Genomic DNA, 24,585 nt, shown 5'->3' on the forward strand with positions numbered 1-24,585 from the left:
AACAAAGAAACAAGTTGACAAGCTCCAAGAAGCCCTTGTAGTCACCGAACGTGACAAACAAGAATTAAAGACTGTACAGAAGCACCTTGTAAACCAACTCCAGTCTGCTGAACATCAGCTAGAGAAAGCCAAAGCTGACATTGAAGTAAAGAACTCTAAAATCAATGCTCTGGAAGACCACCTGAAAAGGTGCAGCGTTGAAATGGACCATCTGACCCAACAGCGAGATGACGCCAACAACGAGCTCTACGCGGTCAATTATGAACTCCAGCATGTTTTCAAATAGAAAACAGAGCCAACAAGGGAGAGACCTCCCTCAGCATCACCACTGCTGAGCAGACCAGTGTCCTCCATCCAAGAACTGCCATACAACGGAAGAAGTGAATGGCCACAACCCAAAGCGTCACAGGCCTTCACCACAGAACTGTTCTCTGCCAACAAACGAAGAGAGCTCATCCAGGCAGACTCCAAAGCTGCACATGGGATGACCTTTAAAGATCTCGACAAGCTAGCTAAGAACATCACCCCGTTCAAAAAGAACTCCACGGAGGGCCAAGACATCCAGGCCTACCTCCGAGACATCAACTTCCACCTAGAGGTGAGACCCCATGTGACTGACAGAGACAGGTTATACCTCATCAGATCCACATCCAGTCCAGAGTTGAGAAGCTTCCTAGACCGACAACCAGCTCATGTAAAGTCGAACTACCAGCTACTATGTGAGACACTTATAAAAGAATTCACAGGCCCAGATTCGGAACATGGTGTGTTAATCGCCTTGGAAACCAAACGAGGTCGACAATAGACTCCCCAAGCATACTACCACCGCTTCCGACAAGCATACCTTGGTGCACATAATAAACCTGAACTTGAAGAGGATGTGAACTTCAAAACCCTCTTCCTGAGAAACCTGCACCCCGGATTGAATCATTATCTTGGTGTCATGGCCTGCCCAGACAGAATGACAAGTCAACAGCTACGTGACTTGACACACAAGGCCTACTTCAGACAAAAGAAGGCCTCAAAGAAAGGTTTGAAAACATCCACAGTTTCAAACTCCATCAGGCAAGACACAAGCCTTGCACTGGAAGACACCCAGTGGCATGAAAACACCACAGTCCTTCGTAAGGAGCACAGAGAACGTGACTCCCATGCCGATGACAGCTACCATACCAACCGCATTGAAAAGTCATGGGACCAGCCACGCTTCTCAAGAAACCCACAAGAAGGAAACAATTGGAATCTAACTGGACATCCAAATGCCATCAACCAATGCATCCAAAACCATTCTATGTGAGTAATCGACGACGACACCAACCTCTGCACCACTCAGTCAAACACAGCACAGAGTGTGCCCAAGAACAAGACAGTTTACCCTCAGAAGACATGGAGCAACTAATGAGGCAACTGAAAGTGTTCATCGAAAACAAGGTAAACATTAGTGACACACAAGATGAGTCATCCTCGCTATGACTAGCGATGGAACGGAAGACCAATGATCATCTGATACAGCTTCATAATGAAGATGACGGCCACCTGTTCTACAACAACACAGAACAAAGGGGTCTCTCATAACCAACCACTGACAAACACCCAGAGGTACCAGAAACACCATCCTGGTTACCCATCACTCACAAAGAAACAACCAAAAGAGCTCCAAACTCAAGACCCATGTGTGCTACAGTAACCACAGTAAGCACAGAAGGTCAGAAAGTCTGACACAACCAGAAGGCATCACAAGAGAAATGCAACAACGGAGACAAAGTTTTGCACTATAGCTTCACGCATCCATGCCAAACTACCTCCCAATGTCTGCCAGAGACCTTCCTGCCTTACTGGACTGACCCCCAGCCGATTACAGAAGATCCTTAAGACTTAGCTAAACTTACCATAGGAAACATATAGCTATCCACCCAACAAGTAGAACACCTCTCATTACATTATGACACCTGACACTGCGCAACAGTAGTTGTAAGCCATACCAGGAAGCACTCAACTGCTTTGTTGTGTTTATCTCTTCCTTTCCTTTTCTTCTTCTTTTATTAGGTAAAATGCCTGTTTACCCCATAAGGGTCAAGGTCACGATATTAGGATTGACGCACCACGCCTAATAATTGTAAGCCACCTTAAAACGAATGTGAGCCAGAGAGCTCCATGCATGATGGGTCACATCATTTTTACTACAAATGATGTCACCAGAAAATGAAAGGTAAAATGGTCTTAACCTAGAACAATTTAGAAGAGAATAAAACAAACAAAGATTTAATCACAGAATTTGATCAAAGAATCACCGTACCGAAACAAATTAGAATAACAATCCCAAAATTGAACTAAACTATGTTCAGCGTGATAAACTATATTGAGAGAACGAACTTGAACCCTTAAAACTTAGATAATCTAATGCCCTGCACCAGTACAGTGGCTAGTCATGGAGGTGTTGTCTTGTTGTTAGCTGTGTATGTGTCTGCTTCTTCTACCCGTGTTTCTCCAGCGTTCACCCATGTCTTCATCTCAACACATCGCCGAAACGAAGGGGGGATATGTAGGAATTGAGGGCGAACCAAACATATATGAATCTTCCAGGTGATTCGTTCAAATATAATTCCACACAAAACTCAACATTCCAGATCCCCAAAACACCAGTCTAATCTCGGGCCATAAATGGAGTGGGCTCCAGCCAGTCCCAGCTAAAAAAAACTTTACGACCATGAAAGTTTCAAAGAGATGTGCTCAACTAAAGGAAGAAAGTTGTCACGTTAGATAGTTTGGAAAAGACTGATTGGTTCAGTGATGACATGGCTCGGGACCCACAAAGATAACAGCAGAGATTGTTTGGTCCCAAGACAAAGGATTTAAAACAGACCACCTGCTTCTTAAGGACACCTGCACGACCCCAGGGTTGAAGTCTCTTAAAACCACAGAGACTTTGTTGGAGGCCATGAAAGGTGCCCCGTTCGAGCCAATCCATCTGTCAGACATGAAACATTTGTCGTTCAAGACAGTGTTTCTGGTGGCTCTCGCTTCAGTGAAGCGCGCAGGGGATTTACAAGCACTCTAAGTAAGCGTGACGTGTATGGAGTTTGAGCCAAATGACTCGAAAGTCATACTCAAACCCAGGCACGGATACGTGCCTAAGTCCCTCAACACACCATTCAGGGCTCAGGTTATCTCCCTGTCTGCCCTGCCGGTGTACAACGAGGAAGAGGATGCGGGCTTCCTTTGCCCTGTCAGAGCATTAAGAGCTTACTTGTCCCGTTCGTCTGTTTTCAGACAGACTGAGCAGCGTTTCGTTTCATTCAGCGGACGTGCCAAAGGGCTGTCCGCTTCGAAACAGAGCCTATCCAGGTGGATAGTTGATGCCATAGCGTTGGCTTACACTTCCAAGGGCCTGCAGTGTCCTTTGGGTGTCAGAGCGCACTCCACAAGAGGCATGGCCTCATCGTGGGCATGGTCTAGCGGGATTACCTTGCAGGATATATGTATGGCGGCTGGCTGGGCCTCTACATTTATAAGGTTTTATAACCTAAAGGTTCCCGCCTTACAGGCTAAACTTTTGTCGATCTAAAAATCAGTACTGTCAGCCCAGTTGCTTATGCTTATGGTCACATGGGACCTCTCTCGATAGGCTGCTACAGTTGCCGCAGGTCAGCCAATAGGCACACAAGCCGTATCGCCTATGTCTGCATAGCTGCTGCAACGCGTTTTACATAAATTCAAAATTAAGGATAATTGTTGGCTTCAATATCTCATGGAAAAGAGGTTTTCCCCTAGCGTAAGATATTACGCAGTACTCGTTCCCTCTTCTAGAGAGAACCGAGTTTACGTTAGTAACCGAGTACGTTTTCTTTTCTTTTCCGTTGAGAGTCTCGGTTCTAAGTTAAGTTTTGCTGCAAAGTTTCATTTAAACGATTCGACTACAAAGCCCGCTTTCAACTTCAAAGACTTTTCATCCATCGCCAACACACCACGTGATTGGCCTCCCAGAGACATTTATTCAGGCACGAGGAGACCACCAGCCAGTCAACGAACCCGGGAAACCCCCTTTAATGCCGACAAAAGGAATCCCCAAAGGAACGCAACGACAAGCAAGTAACCTCCAGACTTTTAACTGAACTGGTGCTTTGATATAAAATTTAATAACCCCGCCTAAGAAACGATAGAAGGGGTAAATTAATTATTGATGGTTCGTTCAGGTCATGTCTTATAAGTGCATATAGAAACTTGGGATTTCATCATCTCACTCTTAAAACTCATTCTTTCCTCACTATCTTTCTTTCTGCAACTCGCATGAATGTGTGTGTGTGTCTGATTGTGTTAGATATTAGTTTTATGTTTTAGAATAATCATAAAGTCTTGTTTATATTTTAAAGATACTTGTTTTGTGTTGTGTGCTTACAGATTTAATGTCTTAAACTGCTGATCTAAGTTACCTTGCTAATAAATACTGTTTCACTATAGTTAGGATATTTATATCCGCTGCAGAGGTTATAGTTACGGCCCGTTAGAATGAACACTGGACGAGTCATTTGCTAGCCGTATAACTGATTCTTTTAAGATTCCCTATAAATTAATTGATAATTCCTTTTGAGCTAAATTGACCTGTCTAACCCAGACAGTTACCTAGAGTATGGACTTATCTAACTCTGGGGGATACGGTTAATAAGCTAAAGTCCCAAAAAGTCGGCGTGTTCCTTTAATGAAGCTTAATTTTGGGAAGAACTTAATGAGGATTGTAAAGAAGTTAATCACGACACACGTGCAAAGTTTAGTGAGTCAATGCCCAGGAGAATGGCTGCTGTAATTAAAAACAAGGGAGAACCAACAAAATATTAATAACTGATTACATTGTAGTCAATGTATGCTTTATTTCCTGTGAGTTATTTGCATAATACAATAAAACATTTTATTTAATTATATGCTGGAGTTTGCATTTCTTGCCAAATAATTTTGTCGTTTTAATACCTTAACCACGTTTAGTGTATTCTTCTTCCCAATATAACATACTCCTCATATTTTGATAGTTTAATATTTTAAGTGTTATTTAAAGCAAACATTGAGTAAATACTCCCTTCCAGTCCTCACTTTTGGCCACTACTGTATTGAAGATGTTAAAAGATTATAAAAACAATGTGAACTGGCAGGCATGCATAAACACACCGCCACCTGCTGGTCAGATAAGTGTAACATCTGCCGTTAAACTGTCAATCACAGCTCAGATTAGAGCAGACAGCCAGAATTAGTGCTGCAATGTCCACACGTTGAGGGAATTAAACACTAACAGAATCACTGACCCACACTTACACATCAGAACAAATCTTTCTAATACAGCTCTTCCCATCTATTTAGGTACATAGTATTCACTTTTCATCATCCAACCAGTACCTGAAAGATAAAATCAGACCCCGTCCTATTTTCTATCAATAAAGAGTTCGTTTTACTCTGAAAAACATCAGTTACAAAATGGAAATCTGTTGTAAACAGCCTTTCCTCTTCTAGTTTCTCTTCCTGCTGTTTTTCTAAGCTCCACATGTCTATATGTCTCTCACCCGGGCCCGGACGACCTGCTGTGGAGTCTGTTCGTTCTCCATGAGCGAACCTGTATACGCCTCCTTCTGGAAGATTGGCGCATTGTCGTTTACATCCATCACGTTAATGCGGAGACGTCCCGTAGTCTCCTCCCCTCCTCCATCACGAGCCAGTATCGTTAGAGTAAAGCGCCTCATGAGCTCATAATCCAGCCAATCTCGCAGGGTCACCCAACCCGTCACAACATCCATAGAGAACCTGGGGTTAATACATGGAAACGAGTCACCATTAGTTCATTCATAGTTGCAAGAGAGGTTTAGACAAATTAATTAACCAGCAAATGAGAACTATGTTAAGAATAGCATACAGCCATTCTACTGATTACACACTGAAGAAGGCACGCGCCGAAACGCGTTTGTGCAAATAAAACAATTTATGCATAGTGCGGCCTATTTCCTGTTTATATATTCTAATCATCAGGCCAGCATTCTTAAAGTTTAGGTTTAATCATTGAGTGAAGTAACCTCCTACCTTCATTCATTAAATAAAATTATAAAATTTTGTAAAATATAAATATTGCTGGTAAGTCTATGTTGCTCATCAAATTAAGTGTGTAATATAGTGCTGTAATGTGATAATGTAGCAAAAAACTAATATGGTTTGAAATGTATACGTGTATGTATGTTTTATAAAGTACTTTTAAAAATACTAAAGAAAAAAGTATGCAGTAAACAGTATTTTAGTATTCCATTCCAAACACAGCCATGCAAGAAATCAATCTATAGGAAAAGGAGAGAAAGGCATGCAAATCTACAGAGATGTGGACTAAATTAATCAGAGGAAATTAATGAATTGAACAAGACGCTGCATCAGTGTGAAAGGTCACAGTATGTTAATGAATGATAATCTCACTGGTCTGGCTCATCGCTGAAGTAATACCGAACCACTCCAAACGTGCCAATGTCTTTATCCGTGGCCTGCAGAGAGACACAAACAGAGAGCAATGAACATCAATAAGACACATACCCTTGGTCGTTTTGTATGTGAATGCGTGTGTTGAGTGTGTTTCAGTGTTTTAATATTGAGATGATGGTGTCAGCATCCCCTGTCCTACCCTACAAAGTACACTGTTCTGCACGATTAACGCTGACACACACACACACACACACACACACACACACACACACACACACACACACACACACACACACACACACACACACACACACACACACACACACACACACACTAAGGACCATAAGGGTAAGAACTCTCCTCACACCAGATGGGCTGGCATGAACCGGCCGCCCTGTCCTCTGCCTTAAAACAACACAAGCTTTTGCTTCTTCACCTTCCACTCTTCAATGGTCAGAACCACCTTTATTAAAGAGCTAAGCTTTAAATTAAAAGAAAGTGAAAATGAGTGACAACACATAAATAAACAGAATTACAAACAATAAAAGTACTAACAAGAACTATAGTGCATAATCAAAAGATGTTACATTTTTTCTCCTGAAAATGGGACAAAGTGTTTCCAGAAGCCAGAGTGATGCTGAATTTGGCATCTAGTCAACATCACAAAAATGCCCCAAAATGACAATGCATTTGATAATAAATACAGCACAGGAATATTTACAGAAATCCCAGTGAAGTAGATAGTGTACAGACAGCATAAAATGTGTGTGTGCTTGCAGAAATAAAGTTCTTCAGTGCTGAAGGCAAACAGATTCAAACCTGGCTTGTATCTTTATGCAAATGAATACAAAAGGGTGAAAAAACAAGTTACCACAGAAAAAACAGTGCAGCAGCGTATGTGTGTGAAAGAAAAATTCACACACACACACACACACACACACACACACACACGCCACATGTAACATCTGTTAGATCCTGATATAAAGAGAACTTGTTTTCTTTTTTGGAACTGATAATCCATCAAAGCAGATGTGGAGGTATCTATTAGCAGCACATTTGTTATTGGGGCTTGATTTGGTGGACTGAATCTGATCTTTAGACGTTTCCGCAGCTATTTGCTGTAATTATGCACATACCCGGTCGCATTCTCAATAGCCAGACTTTGCCAATATTCTACGTCTCGTCCAATTTGCAGCTTGATCCTGCCAAAAACCAGCCATTTAGATGGGAAGAGACCATCTGATGACATTTAAAGTAACCAACCATAGTTAGTTTCCTTACGTGACCTTTTAAACATTTAAATCAATGAGCCCAGGTTATACAAACATCATTGGACACATTAGGGGAAAATAAGTGTAATATCCAGCCATCTGAATATAAAAATATGTTTATGAGGATATCTTGTTTACTTGCTAGTAAAGGCCCTGATATACTCACGGCAAAGTTATTTTTCGTTCTTCGGCTCGCCTTGGGGTAAAAAGAAGTTTGAAATACGTGAGCAGCGGTATACAGTTAGCGAATATCCTGACGTCATCCATGATGCTGAGAGCGGCGTTTAGATGAATATGTAAATATGTGCTGTGCACTTTCCTCTCAATAATATCATAAACAAACATTGGCTTGATCAGATGCTTTCTAAACTACTGTTTTCCCATCGCTGTCATTTTAGTTGTGTATGTTTGCACGAGCTCTGCAATTCTGCACTCCAGTAAAGTCACGTCACATTCATACAATAGATTGTTTAAAAACAAGCAGCTTTACAGTATTAAACATGACTTTTTTTTTTGTAAGTGTCTCTTTCAATTAGAATTAAAACTAGATTTTCTACTATAAAGCAGCTCTACAGTGTGCTCACGGTTTTACTCGCGGATGTCCGACCTGTTCCGCCAACAAAAGAAAGGAACCGGAATAGACATCCACGTCAAAGAAGGCGGAGCCTCAGAGCCACACCTACCTATTATGTAATCGCTATGAACCAATAATAGTTTGAAAGTGTTCCTGAAAAAAATAAACTAAATTCTTTGTGGCCGGATTTTGTTCAAAATGACATCACAAGAGTTTGTTCTTTGATTTCGCTTGAAGTATATGGGGGGCCTTAAGTGTCTCAAACAGAAATTTTCAATATCTTTATTTTATATGAGCCTTGGAAACTTCAACAACTTGTTCATCCTATAAAGCACTCATTGTAACAGCCTGCTACCTTAAAACACACACACCTGACACTTGATTTTAGCTTCCATTTCCTATCATAAATCAATGAATTTATTTAACAGATCAATTTATAAAATGAGTGCCAATAAACGTGGTGGTGATGGCGCAATGAATAAGACACATGCCTTTGGTGTGAGAGACCCGGGTTCGAATCCACTGAGACACCAATGTGTCCCTGAGCAAGACACTTAACCCCTAGTTGCTCCAGAGGCGTGCGACCTCTGACATATATAGCAATTGTAAGTCGCTTTGGATAAAAGCGTCAGATAAATGAATAAATGTAAACATTTGAACTAACTAAATTTAATCAAATTTTTTTTTTTTTTTAAATCATGTTTTATGATAGAAATTAAATAATGACCAGATGCTGCTTGCTGAATTAAACATGCAATATTCCAAGGTTATGTGATAATATAGGCCTCCTACAGTTTAAAATGTTGCATAATGATATTGATTTTTCATTAGTCATTAAGAAAAAAAATAGTATGAACCACAAAATTGTGTAGAGCCAGATTTAGATTTAGCATGGCTGAAACTGACCAATCAGCATCCAGAACAAGAACTATTTTATCAAGGATAAGGGTGTGACTTCATTCCAATTAGCTCTTCTATTTGGTCATTTCTGTATAATTTTCTATCTGCATTTCAATAATAATCTGAAATAACTATATTTTAATCCAGGGTTCTTCAAAAAACAAAACAAAAAACGTATAGCCTTAAGTCTGGTCTTCAGCTTTTATATAGTGTTTTATACATTCATGGGTTATTCTTGCAGGAGTCTGACTGCAAAGTCTATATTTGGTGTTTGTCGCATTTCAAAAAATCCTTTTTGATGTGTGTGAATCCTAGAGCTCATGCCTGTACAGTGTGATGGACTCTGATCCTGATTAAATCATTTTTGGCTGATTCTCATTGAAATGGAATTTGTCAAATCCGATGTTCTTTAACAGCTATGCTTAATTTGTTTGTGCTGATGTTAATGTCAAGGTAAGGGTATGATGTAAGAGATTGTTGTTTAATTCCTCTCTCTCGTGAGCTCTCTCTGATGGAGCACGGCTGGGCGCTGGTAATGTGGTTTCAGTTGACTGTGTGTACAGGGTCATGGAGTTGTGTGAGTGTGTGCTGCTGTCAGTGCCACTATTAGAATCCATGATTCAAACGTGCCCTGATGATGACCTCACCCTCTGTATGTGCTTTTATGTGTGTGTGTGTGTGGATTTTGAGCACCGCTCGTCTGGTGCCACGCTACGATGTATTCAGCCAACCGGCAAAAAGAGTTTGTTAAAAAAATACTGCCAGTTTCACTGTGACATGGACCGCAACGTTCACTTCTCTCATCTTAATAACCAAATAAATAGCCAATGAGCTCATTGTAAACCTGGGAATAGATTCAGCCAATCAATGTGAAGAGAATAAACAAACAAACAAGCAAATAAAAGAATAAATTAACCAACAAAACAAAATGAATATAAAGAAAGAACAACCAAAATAAATAAATAAATTTGAGGAAAAAAGCACAAACAAAACAGAGACAAATAGAACAAACAGAGAATGAACAAACAAATGAACAAAATAATTATTTGTAAGGTAAGAACAAAAAATCAAAGATCAAAATTAATAAAAGAAACATGGAATGAGAAAACTGACAAATCACAGAAACAAAAACTAGAAAAAGAGAACAAATAGATCAAAGACTTCTTTCTTTCAAATCTTTCTTTCATCTTCTCTATAGCCTTGTTTTAATTTTTCACAAAGAAACAAAAACAGAATCATAAAATATGAATAAATATAAAATAAAAACATGAACAAATCACACAAAAAAGAACAGAAAAGAACAAATGAAAAAGAGAAAGAAGAAATAAACTCATGAAATTACAAAGTTCAGGATAAATGAACAAAATAAACATACAAAGAGCAAATAAACAACTGAACAAAACAGCAAACAAATAAATAAAGAATCTATTTTTCTCTCTCTATTGTTCTTCTCTATTGCTCCTTCATGCCCTTTTGCACAAACAAAATCCTCCCCTTTCTTGTGTCTTCATGCCCTCACAATTCTCTCCGTTTCTCTCTCTCTCTCTCTGTGTGTGTGTGTGTGTGTGTGTGTGTGTGTGATTGACAACCCCATAAGTGCAGTGATGACAGTGCTGGGCTCCAGGTGTTAGTGTGACAACAGTCGCTACCATGACAGGAGACTTAATGCAGGTCAGGTGAGATAGACAGGGATCAAGCGGAGAGAGGACGGCAGAGGTGATAACATCTCTCTCTCTCTCTCTCTCTCTCTCTCTCTCTCTCTCTCTCTCTCCTCCATCCCTTCTTCCTGCTCAGTCTGGCAAAGACACACACCTAAAACTCCCGACAGCAACCCAACAGATTTACAAAGACACTAAAACTTCAGTGAAAGAGCAGAGTAACCGCCTGAAGACAGGCCTAAATGTGCACCTGATAGTTTTTGACCAAACCCTGAAAAGACGATTCTCTCTAACTGACACATGTCAGAGTCAGACAACATCTCAGTGTGAATGAAAGCCAAAGTGACACCAGGGTGAGGAGAAACCCTCAACAGAGATCTAGCTGTGACAGATGAGACAAGAGACCATCAACACAACCAAAAAGTCTCTTTTCATTCACTAAGACCAAACACCCAACAACAGTTTGAGCCATGACCGCAACAGAAAATATTTCAATACATTATAAATATTTCAGTTCTGGAAGCAGCAACTGTTTGCAACATTGAGCAGCAAATCATCATATTAGAATGATTTCTGAAGGATCATGTTGATCAAGTAATGATGCTGACAATTCAGCTTTGACATCACAGAAATAAATTACTTTGTAAAATACACTAAAATAGAAAAAAGTCATTTTAAATTACTACACTATTTTATAATATAATTGATATGATGATTAGATTTTAGATAATGTTATAATGTTAATTTAGAGTCAATGATTTCAAAACAATCAACTGAAATGTATTGAGCAGAAACACTGAGTGGAAATTTGTTAACTTTGTATAAACCATATTGTTCACTTTTTGAAAAAAAAAAAAGAAAAGAAAAAATACATTAAGTGACCTTAATGTCAAGTTTTGAGAGACATTATTAACTACTTAATTTGATGGAATAAGTTTCCTCAAATGTTTTGAGTCAATTCGACTGATTCACTCAGATGAGTGTGTTTGAGAGAGAGTATTAGTCTCGGTGGTCAAAGTGAATCTGTGACTAAGCTGTTGGTGACAAATTAATCCAATGGAGCAATCTGCCAAAACACACACGCAACACACCCTAAGGGCCTCACTAATCTACTGAGATTAGCAGAGAAAAGTAACAATCGGGCTAAACATTCTTCCAAAAGGAAAGGTGATTCATAATGAATAAAAAGCAGTTTTAAAATATTTTTTTATTCATACTCAAGCAGCAAAAAGTTTTCTTTTTGGTAAGATGGCCTGTGGAATTACATTTATTTTAAAATAATAGAGTTCTATGGTATGTCCTCATTTGACAAAGCTTGGAAAAATACATTTACAAGTGTATCGGAACATACTAAATATTCTAAAGGCCATTTACAACATTTTGTCTTAAACCTCTCTGTCAGAAATATCTTTATCTACAAATCACTGTAATATAATGCCAACTGTATGCCATAAGCAATCTCTTTCATACATACACGCACATTTAAACCAATCAAAACTTGCAAAATCATATAAATCCTTATCATCCACGACAATACAACCAGTTCCATACATGTCCAATTCACCGTACTGTACAGTAGTGGTCAAAAGTGATGGCTGGTCAAGGAAAATTGACACCTTCACTCTTTATTCAAATATTATTAAATATCTGTTACATGGTTTTGAATTTGCGTAGTTGTCCTTGGAGTCAATTGTTTTATTTGTGATAACACAATGAAACATGCCAAATTGTGTGGACAAAATTTGAGAAATCCAATGAAATATTAATAACTGATTACGTTGTAATGTATGTCTTTTCTGTGAGCTTTTTGTTTTTTAAAAGATAGATAGATAGATAGATAGATAGATAGATAGATAGATAGATAGATAGATAGATAGATAGATAGATAGATAGATAGATAGATAGATAGATAGATAGATAGATAGATATCAGGGCTGTCAAGTGATAGACATTTTTTATCTAATTAATTAGACGATGTGGCGATTATTTTATTCTAATAAATCGCAAAATAAGCACACATCAAAATTGCCTGAGAAATTATCCCCAAAAGACAATTTAAGGTCATTATTGTGTTAAATGAGAAAAGCATCAAATAGACATTACGAAAAGTAGCTTTAAGAAAACCTTAAACATAAGAAAACACATATTTAATTTGATTCAACAGAATTTATTACACATAAATTTGGAGGCACAACAGTTGCTCTGGCTTTATAGGCAATATTTTCGTAGCAAAAGGAGACAATATTGTGTCTAAAATATAACACAATATTGACTTCTTATTTATTGAACTGTTGTATAAAATCAATATCATATTTGCACTTATGCTATCCAGGAAATATGAATAAAAACACAGCATTTTTGTATATAATTATATATATTTTTAAATGTTATAATAAAAAAAAATTCATGCAAAAAACATAACACAACAGGAAAGACAAGTGCTGCCTCAGGGCGATGTCTGAGTCTTATCAACTGTTTACTGAATAAACCTATTACAGCAATTAAATAAACACACACACACACACACACGCACGATGAACGTCTTAACGAACTGGAGGACCGTGATAAGAAAATGAGTAAAAGAGTGATTTAAAGAGAGAGGAAGAAAGGGAGGAGAAAGAAGAGGTGCTGTGGACAGAGACAGAGCGAGAGCGAGAGAGAGAGAGAGAGAGAGAGAGAGAGAGAGAGAGAGAGAAAGAAAGAGAGAGATCAGCTTTCCACTCACATTTGGCCACAACAACAACAAAAAAGGACAGATTAAAATGAGTGTAACAAGAACAACAGCCAAATTATACCAGAAGAGAGAGAGAGAGAGAGAGAGAGAGAGAGAGAGAGAGAGAGAGAGAGAGAGAGAGAGAGAGAGAGAGAGAGAGAGATATTTGGCAATATGAGTATGTGATGTTTGAATATAGCCAGCAGCTATACTTTATAGACACAGATCGTCATCAGCAACTGTCCTCCTCCTTTCTCTTTATGATTAAAGGGAAAAAAAATTAAGACTATACGCAAAGAATTATGAGAGAAAAATTGAGAACAGAAACCCAGATAAAGAAATATGACCACTATATGTCAAAACTAGAGATCCTCTCCTCTTCTTCATTTACTGTACAACCTGTATATTCCCTGTAATTCTCCTACTCCTAAACCTACTCCTCACAGAAAACATCCTGCATTTTATAGTTTTATAAAAGACCACTTAGTATGTTTTATAAGCTGTTTTTCTCATGGGGACCAAAACATGTCCACAAAGTCCAATATGACTGGTATTGAAATGTAGGGACTACCCCACAGTGTAGGGAATACCAGAACCACACACACACACACACACACACACACACACACACACACACACACACACACACACACACACACACACACACACACACACACACACACACTATGTTTTATGGGGACTTTCCATAGACATCGTGATACTGTACCAAAAACTAACGAAACCCCTCAACTAAAGGAGAAATATGCGAGTGAACACAAAAACACACCCCACACACACAACACACACACACACACACACACACACACACACACACACACACACACACACACACACACACACACACACACACACACACACACACACACACACAAATCCATTAGTGCTATAATGGCTGAAGGAAAAGAGAGTATATAAATGCAAGTGAAAATAATAAATAGGATACAAAGAGATGCAAACAAACCACAGTCAAAAGACACTGAAAACAAAGAAGCAATTTAGTAGATATGAGCTGCCCTCATCTCATGAGACACATACAAACTAAATCACTATAAATATTTATAATGATAACCACTGCCATCACTGATAAATATTAAACAATGACTCTGAGTGTGTATGAATGCCTTATCAAACACACAATAGGTTATATGTATATGGGGTTTTGTGATGCACAACTTTGTTACACTGCAAAAAATGCCTTTTTGAAAACGACAAATACATTTAGAGAGAGTTGTTCTCAAAAAAAGTGATGGAAAAAAATCATCCCATGGAATAAGTAAGTTTATGTAGAAAATTACTATGAGAAGAAAAAATGTAAAGATATCAATCCACAATCTGACTTGTGATGCCGCCAGGAATAAATCATATGTTTGTTCAACTGAGCCTCGTGACTGAAAAGGGTTTCTTCCATTTCTGTCACCAGATGGAGAGCCACTGTTGCATTTAGCATGCTTAGTTAGGGTTTAAAAGATACTTAATAATCAATAATAATTCTGCATTAACAATTTGACTGCACTGACACTTTTGACAAATTTGAACTGAATTGAGTTAAAAGATGACAGTTTTCTGCAAAGCTGTTTATAGCTGAATCAAATTTTCATAATTGATGAATTTTGCAACACCGATTCTGTTACTGAACTGGATTGAATCAACAATTAACAATTAACTGACTCAAAGTGAATAGCGACACCGTCTTCTGTACAGCTGCTTAAAGATGAATTGAACTCATTTCATAATTGATGAACTTCACACAGTTATTAAACTGAACTGAATAAACACTAACTGAATTGAGCTGAAAACCTGACACCATTGTATTCTGCTTTACAGCAGAATTTGTCTCATATTTGATGATGTTTGCATAATTTATTGTTATTTTCCTGTTTATTTCTGCTTTGAACAATCTGCACAATATAAATAAAGTTTGGGAGGGGGGATATTTAAACAACAATGACCCCAAAAACTACACTAAAATCACACTTCATGTATGAATACTGAATATCAAACCAAGTGGCATCTGGTCAGTGATATACATTGTGTGAAAATATTTCTCTCAGTATAAGTATAATTTATGACTTATAAACTATATACTTTGTACATTTTTATAAAAATGTTTACACCTACTTTAACAAATTTGAAATCTTTAATTTGCTAAATCAAATAAAGCATACATGAATTTATACTATAAACTTATTATACTTATTATATATAAGACTGAAGTAATGGCTGCTGAAAATTCAGCTTTGCATCACAGGAATAAATTACATTTTAAAATATACTCAAATGGATTATTTTTTAAATTGTTCACAACTAGAGCGTTTCTGTCAGCATCATGTGACCAATTTGAAAACCACACAAGTAGAGCTACGTTCCCTTTCAAGGGAACTTCGAGCTGCGTCAAACGCTGCGGGAACGCCCCTGCGTTGTGCGTCATGAAGCACGTATGGAATCAGCCCAATGGAGAGATGAAACGTCATAGGCGGGTGACGTCATCGACCAGGAAACTATAAAGCACCCCAAAAACACAAGCGCATTAGCTTCTGTGCTTTCAGTCGCGCTACATGTGAATCTGTCCCTGTGTGATATTGTCTGTCTTACATACCCTGCACCACACAAACAATTTATCCCTATATATATATATATTGAGAGATTATGGCGGACGAACAGCAGTTTAGAAAGTGTGTTCCTCCCTGCTCGCGTTATTTAACGAGCGGGGATACACATGATCTTTGTGTTGTTTGTTTGGGAGTTCAGCATGCCCAGTTTGCTCTCGAGGGAGCAGACTGTGAGCATTGCGAGCGTTTGCCGTTAAGGACGCTCCGCTCCCGCCGGTCGCTCTTTGAGGAGAGCGGTTCGGTGCGCGCTCCCCGCGGTTCGGGTCCCGCTTCTGCCGAGGCAGAGCGGCGGCGCTTATCGTGGGGATCGCAGATGGATCTCACAGCGGGGTTTGAGACGGGCTCTGCCTTATCTCTCCCTTCACCTGTGAGATCCAGTGCCTCAGTCCCGGGTTCGGAAGCACGCGCTGCGGTTTCTTCCGCTCGGGCTGAGGCACCAATGCTATCCAGTTCTGAGGAACTTGATGTTGTTAGTGTTGAGGGAGATGTGGAGGATTCGCCACCCCACACTCCTGAGAGTGATGAGCTTATGGAGGTGTTAACAAGAGCTGTTGAAAAACTTAATATTGAATGGCCAGTGACTAGACAGGAGTCTGTTTCTAAATCAAAGTTGGATGAGAGATTTTTGCCGTCACGTGTGCAGCCTCCACGCCGGTGCCTGCCGTTTTTCCATGATCTCCACACCGAGGTGTCGAAATCATGGAGAAAACCGGTGTCATATAGAGTGTTTAGTCCCCAGACTTCAACATACGCTAATATTATGGGAGCCAAGGCTCATGGTTATGGTGCGTTGCCTCGTGTGGAAGAGACGCTTGCGAGCCATCTCTCCCCCGAAGCAGCATCATCTTTTAAGGCACCGGCATTACCCACCAAGCCTTTAAGAAACACTTCGGCTTTGGTGGGTAAAGCATATTCGGCAGCAGGTCAGGCTGCGTCATGTCTGCATACTATGTCAATCTTGCAGGCATACCAGGCTGATCTGCTAAGGGACATGAGTGAGAGTGAGGAGGTCAGTACTGACGTAGTTCGCGAACTGCGTCAGGCTGCTGATTTATCCCTGCGTGCCACCAGAGAATCGGCCAAATTAATGGGTCGTTCTATGGCAGCTCTGGTGGCCGCAGAAAGACATTTGTGGTTAAATCAGACTAATATTAAAGAGAGAGAAAAAGCTTTTCTTTTAGATGCTCCTCTTTCTCCCATGGGGTTGTTTGGTGATGCTGTGAATTCAGTTATCAATAAATTCCAAGAAGAAAAGAAACAAACTGCAGCTTTTAAAAAGTTTCTTCCCCTTAAAGTTCATGTCCCTGGGGCTGCTGGGCGGGAGCAGCCCCGGCCGTCTTCGAGCTCATCACATAGAGCGCAGCAGAGGCAGAGTGTCGCGTCTCGTGCTCCCCCTGCTGGACAGTGGGCTCAGCCGCGACACTCTCAGCCGAAGCCTTCTCCCAGTAGAACTGATCTGAGGACAGTTATATTGGCTAAGAAGGCTTCGGCTAAGAAGAAGTCCTGACGCCAAGCCGTTCAGGATGCTGAGGGTGGTCCCCACCGAGGCGGAAAGGTGTTCACCTCTTTTTACGGTGCCCATTCCTCCTCGGTGCCCTCAGGGGCTCGTTCTGCCAACCCCGCCTTTATGCCGGGGCACAGACGATCCCAGCGAGCGCTTTCCCGAGGGACGCTCGCTCCCTCTGAGGAGGGTCTCAGAGCGGTCAGACCAGTTGTTCCCTGCCGGTGCGCCGTTACAGGGCGCTGCGTCTGCTGCTCAAGTTACACCAGAGGCCAGTCTCGAGAGGCTGGTACCCTTAGTAGAATTTCTGGCAGAGTGGAAAAGCCTTCCAAAAATATCTCATTGGGTCCTGCAGACAGTAGAAAAGGGTTATGCTATCCAGTTCAGGTGTCGTCCACCAAAATTCAGAGGGGTTCTGCACACAGTGGTGGGCCCCGAGCAGGCTCTGGTATTGGAACAAGAGGTGAAAACGCTCCTTCAAAAAGAGGCTATAGAACGGGTTCCTCCTCCCAGTTTGGAGTCAGGTTATTACAGCCGATATTTCATCGTTCCAAAGAAGGATGGGGGGTTGCGTCCAATTTTAGACCTGCGCATATTGAATCGCTCGGTAGGGAAGCTAAAATTCAAGATGCTCACTATCAAGCAGATCGTGTCTCAAATCAGGTCCGAGGACTGGTTTGTCACGATAGATCTGAAGGACGCATACTTCCATGTGTCCATCCTTCCACAACACAGGAAGTTCCTGAGGTTCGCCTTCGGGGGCGAGGCGTACCAGTACAGGGTTCTTCCGTTTGGCCTAGCTTTATCTCCCCGCACTTTCACGAAATGCATGGATGCAGCACTAGTGCCTCTGAGGCTTCAGGGCATTCGTATTCTCAATTACATCGACGATTGGTTGATTTTAGCTCAGACCGAGCAGATGGCGGTTCGGCATCGAGATGTCGTCCTCGCTCATATCAGAAAGTTGGGGTTGAGGCTGAACGCAAAGAAAAGTGTATTATCTCCTTCCCAGAAGACCACTTTTCTGGGTGTCGTTTGGGATTCGGTATCGATGCGGGCGCGACTCTCTCCGACCCGCATCGCTTCGATTCTCTCAGCTGTGAAACAAGTGAAGCTAGGCCAGCTACTCACTGTCAAGCAGTTTCAGAGACTGTTGGGTCTGATGGCAGCAGCGTCCAACGTTATACCTTGCGGCCTGTTGTACATGAGACCGCTACAGTGGTGGCTCAGGACCAAGGGATTCTCCCCGAGGGGAAATCCGCTCCGCACGTTCAAAGTCACGCGGCGCTGCCTTCGTGCTCTGGTCATGTGGAGAGAAACTTGGTTCCTATCCAAAGGTCCTGTGCTGGGGGCTCTTTGTCGTCGCATAACGCTAACGACGGATGCTTCCCTCACAGGGTGGGGGGCGGTCATGAGTGGTCGCCCAGCCCAAGGTCTGTGGCAGGATCATCATCTTTCGTGGCACATAAATTGTCTAGAGATGTTGGCTGTGTTTCAGGCTCTGAAACACTTCCTAACAGACCTGAGAGGCCATCATGTGTTAGTTCAATCAGACAACACGTCGGTGGTCTCTTATATAAATCATCAGGGGGGCCTGCGGTCTCGCCGGCTTTACAAGTTGGCCCGTCAGATCCTCCTGTGGTCCCAAGGGAAGCTACTATCTCTGAGAGCAATGTATCTCCCTGGGTATTTGAATGTGGTAGCAGACTCCCTGTCGAGGCAGGGGCCGAGGCCAGGGGAATGGAGACTCCACCCCGAGGTGGTGGAGCTCCTTTGGTTGAGTTTCGGTCGCGCCGAGGTGGACCTATTCGCTTCCAAGGAGACCACTCATTGTCATCGGTGGTTCTCCATCACTCTTCCAGCCCCCCTGGGGTTGGATGCTATGGTGCAGCCGTGGCCGAGGTCACGTCTGTACGCCTTTCCCCCGATTGCTCTGTTACCAGGAGTTCTGGAGAGGGTCCGCCGGGACGGGGTCAGTCTACTACTAGTAGCCCCGTTCTGGCCGGCCCGAGTATGGTTTGCGGACCTGATTTCTCTCCTGGACGGTTCTCCTTTGGAGCTCCCGGTCAGGAGGGATCTACTCTCCCAGGCGGGGGGCACGATACTTCACCCCCGCCCAGAATTGTGGAAACTGTGGGCTTGGCCTCTGAGGGGGCCCAGCTCATAGACTCCGGTCTCTCAACCGAGGTTGTTGAGACCATTCTTAACTCCAGAGCTCCATCCACGAGGAAGCTTTATGCCTTGAAGTGGAAACTTTTCACTTCTTGGTGTGGAGAACACCTGCAGGACCCAGTTAACTGCCCAGTGGGTGCAGTGCTGGAATTCCTGCAGGAGCGCTTCTCCACAGGGTTATCCCCCTCCACACTAAAGGTGTATGTGGCGGCACTAGCTGCTTACCACGTCCCTTTCAGTGGAGTTTCTCTTGGGAGACACCCGCTTATAACTCGTTTCCTCCGTGGCACTTTGAGGCTGAGGCCAGCAGTTCGTACGAGGGTGCCGACTTGGGATCTGGCCATTGTATTAGAAGGTCTTTCCCTAGCTCCTTTTGAACCTATCGAAGAAGTTCCCGAGAAGTTTCTCACTTTTAAGACTATCTTTTTGCTTGCTATCTCTTCACTAAAAAGAATCGGAGATTTGCAGGCTCTGTCGGTTTCACCCTCGTGCCTGGAATTTGCACCTGGCATGGTTAAAGCTTTTCTGCATCCTAGACCAGGTTACGTTCCTAAGGTTCCTACTAATATTGTTAGACCTACGGTTCTGCAGGCTTTCTGTCCTCCTCCATTTATGTCATCGGACCAGGAGAAACTTAATTCACTCTGCCCTGTTAGGGCATTAGACGCTTATGTCCACAGAGCTGCCCTGTGGAGGAAATCAGAACAACTTTTTGTATGTTTCGGGCCACCCAGGAAAGGGTGTCCGGCGTCTAAACAGAGAATGAGCAAGTGGGTGGTTGAGGCTATCTCACTTGCTTATGAGTCGGCTGGCCAGCCTTCACCTTTGGTTGTCCGAGCTCACTCTACCAGGAGTATGGCTGCTTCTAAAGCTCTTTTGTCGGGGGTTTCCCTGAGTGATGTTTGTGATGCGGCTGGATGGTCTTCACCGCATACTTTTATTAAGTTCTATGACCTAGACTTAAGCTCTACCCCTGGGGCACAGGTGCTCTCGTCCTCTGTGCGCTAGTCTCACATGACGGTCATTTGGTCCTATGGCGACGTGGGTATTCGCGTTCCCGCAGCGTTTGACGCAGCTCGAAGTTCCCTTGAAAGGGAACGTCTCGGTTACGTATGTAACCCTAGTTCCCTGATAGGGAACGAGACGCTGCGTCGCTCCGCCATACTCCCGGCACTCCCGTTAGCGCTTCCTTCAAGCCTATCAGAAGCTAATGCGCTTGTGTTTTTGGGGTGCTTTATAGTTTCCTGGTCGATGACGTCACCCGCCTATGACGTTTCATCTCTCCATTGGGCTGATTCCATACGTGCTTCATGACGCACAACGCAGGGGCGTTCCCGCAGCGTTTGACGCAGCGTCTCGTTCCCTATCAGGGAACTAGGGTTACATACGTAACCGAGACGTTCTCAAAGCTTTAATGATGGGGCTTGTAGGGATAGATCAGTCAAAAACAGCTGGGGAAACACCACCAGGCAAACGACTGCTTACTCACAGTGTGTTGGATCCCCCTGCTTTAACAGCTCGTGCAGTAATGGCGCACCGTGAAAGGCGATGCTATTGAGCCATGAGTCTGCTGCTGATTTTACGGGCTCGTGCTTGCAGGATCACAGCACTTAACTCACTTAATGAAATAATAGAGCTTTTATGGCCATGTTAAAAAGACAGACAGATAATATGAACAGGTAATAAGTGATCGCTAAGGGTTAATGAGGCTATATTTATGGGGTGATATAGTCTGGAATAGTGCTAAAGGGGCCATGTCATTGAAAATTTTTCTTGCTCTTTTGAAATAAAAAGAGGTTAAAAAGTGCTCTGCGTAGTACCTACGGCTCTGCATATCTTTCCAAAGAACCCGTCAGAAAACTCAAACTATGTTTTGTAACTCATTTCAGATGTGAAAAGTTTAGCATAACAGTGGTAATTTACATAAGAAATCTTAAAGGAAAAGTGATCATGAAAAAAACAATATTTTTGGCACAAGAAATCTTGATAATTTCCACAGACAAATGCTAAACAGGTGAAAGATATGTCCCTGTAAAATAGTGTAATTTCTATGCTACTAGAAGTACCAAAATAATGCAAATATAATTATTATTTATAAAAGATTATGTAGTTAATGTATCTACTTGGTCAGACGAACAGGTAGTCTGGTGTGGTGACAAATCAGATCCTCCTCAAAATCGGGTCTCTGTTAGGACCCCAAGTGATCCCATTGGCTTTTAATAGGTACTCTTTAGCGCCTTATCACAATTCCTACAAAATAATGTTATGGTAAATGCAGTTTAAACTACATTCTAATGGCCATTAATGTCTGTATTAGTTAGCTTATGTCCTAGAATAGCATACAGATACCTGCATTATCCTGGTAGCTTAGTTTATACACATATTTGCACTTACCAGTATTCACAGTCACTTTTAATGTAATTACGTGTTGAATGTCCAAACAGTTCCTTTTTCATTTAAAAAAGGAATGTAATGATGTTCAATTATTCACTTAATAGGCTATTATTATTTATTTATTTATTTTAAATTAACACTGTTCGTATCGACTTAGTATAATCCTTAAATGATAGTTGATATTGGCCCAATTTCGAGGGAGGACCCGATTTGTCACAACACCGGCCCTTACATATTTCCAATGTTATAGCATTTAGGCCATTTCATTTTCATTTTAATTCTGTTTGGTGACATTAGAAGCATAAAGATGAATGATTTTTGGAGTGATATGGCCTTTGGGTTTGTGAGCTCTTCTTTTAAGGGAGAAAGTGTCTCAAGTGGTCTTCCAAACACACTGATAGCTCAATCCAGAGACTCAGAGTCTAAGCTCTTTGGGCTGGGTTCCCGGGCACAGATTAAGTTGAAAGAAAGACTAAAAACAGCATTTAAAGAACAATCAGCTCTGACAGAGTGATCTGCTCCAGCACTTGGCTTAATGTGTGTCTGAAAGTTTTCTTGAAATAAAAAGAAATATATACTAGTAGGGGTTGAACGACATGAATATGGCATTGAATATGGCAATTTTAATGTATTCTGTATTGGCGGACTTGACCTGCTACGCTGCTGCTGCAAAGCAAGTATGGACTTGCTACTGCTAATAGATAAACAGAAACGCTGTGAGCATGAAAGATATGCTGCTTCTGCATAAATAGACATACATAATCCCATAGCAGATCTAGGCAGGTGGAGCTGGGGGAGGAGGAGGGTTGAAAGTGCACTGCAGGACTAGCTTACAGCAGACAATCAACCAGGCCATTGAAATGTTGAGCAAGCAATCTCATTGGCTGCAGGATCAGCAGAGGCTTCAGTTTGTGCAATCAGCTTGTATCATGCAGTAATGATGTTATTGCTTGCAAATTGCATGTAAAGGACTGCACCCTCTAGAGTTTTTATGACTATCTATCTATAAATATAATGGTTGGCTAAACAACAAGCAAAATTTACTGAGTGCAACTTAAAATGACATTATAGTTTAAACAAATTGAGAAAAAAATGAGCATCCATCATAATGAGTCAGAGCTGACAGGTATCTGACAGTTATGTAAATTTATATATTGGAACATATGGATGTGTGTGAGTGTGTTTTCTTTTTCTAAACTGCTCAATTGAGTAAGCAGCAGCACATTAGCAGCAGTCCAGACATCTGCTTAACACATTCAGAGCCTCAGAGGGAAAATATGAGGTACAGACACAACTACATCTGCAATTCCTCAAGGAAATAACAGTGAATGCAACGCTGCAATGAGAAAGTGTTAAAGGTTTAGGTGAAGAATCTAAGAACTCAAGAATCAACCAGCTGTTTAAAGCTCTTTATAGCAGCTGCTTTAAAGCGATGGTTGGTAAGGAAAAGAGAGAATCGAGATATTACAAAAATGAGAAAAGAAAACAGAGAAAAAGATAGAACAGTGAGTAATCATAAGGCTGCTGCCACATAGCTGTGTTTCAGCTACTCCTCAGGGCATTGTGGGTAAAGTTACTACTCTATTGACTTTACAGGCTGTTACATGTCATGAGTGAACCAGTGACAAAGAGCAGACAGTATTTATCGACAAAAAAGACTGCCACACATAGGCGCCGATTTATGTTTTCCTCCGTGGGTGCTCATGGGCGCACGCACTTTAAAAAAAAAAAAAAAAAAAAAAAAACTAACGTTAGGCCTAGTCAAAAAATGTTTGCATTTCAGAACCGAATGAGAAGCGCAGCGCTGCGTCTATGACAACTCGAGGTAGCCTATCGCACAACGGACGCACACTTTGTCAGTTTATGGCCAGCAAAATTGTAATGTTATGTTTAAGGACATTATGGAATTAAGATAATGTATGTAGGCTACTATGTTACGATTGTACTGTACAATTAAATACAACCGGGGGGTCCGTTAACTGAATGAATTGAGAATATCACCTGAAAATCCGATAACATCAGCAATTTTCATTCAAGCAGCTGATTTCTGTAAATGAATGTAAAATAAATGTATATTGCAGCACAGGTTGAAGTCAGTACATTAACGACGATTTGAGACAAATAAATGTAAATTTAATATAAAAATATGTAAATCGAGCTCTGTGGCACGGCAGGATTTTGAATAAGGTCCTATAGCCGTAGCTGGGCTCCGCCGGTGTGTGTAAGTTACACTCATAGAGAATAATGTGTTCGAATTTAAAAGACATGGCACTACGCGGCGCTGCGCTTCTCGTCAGGTGTGCGACCCCTTTTAGGAAATGGGCAGCCGCC

The 24,585-nt window shown here is 41.3% G+C and overlaps 1 protein-coding gene across 2 annotated transcripts in view; it reads right to left on the reverse strand.

The window, feature by feature from the left end:
* The window catches only part of cdh23 (cadherin-related 23), a 294,684-nt gene that overhangs the window by 80,999 nt on the left and 189,100 nt on the right, over positions 1 to 24,585 (reverse strand). For both annotated transcript variants that reach the window (XM_077196907.1, XM_077196908.1), the window contains exons 14-15: positions 6,439 to 6,503; positions 5,547 to 5,784 (exon numbers count right to left, since the gene is read on the reverse strand). In XM_077196907.1, coding sequence (XP_077053022.1) covers positions 5,547 to 5,784; positions 6,439 to 6,503 — 303 coding nt within the window. The remainder of the gene's footprint in view (positions 1 to 5,546; positions 5,785 to 6,438; positions 6,504 to 24,585) is intronic.

This window comes from Siphateles boraxobius, unplaced genomic scaffold (assembly GCF_051911475.1).
Source record: "Siphateles boraxobius isolate OS27281-9 unplaced genomic scaffold, OSU_SipBor_1 37, whole genome shotgun sequence".
In the NCBI taxonomy this organism is placed as follows: Eukaryota; Metazoa; Chordata; class Actinopteri; order Cypriniformes; family Leuciscidae; genus Siphateles; species Siphateles boraxobius.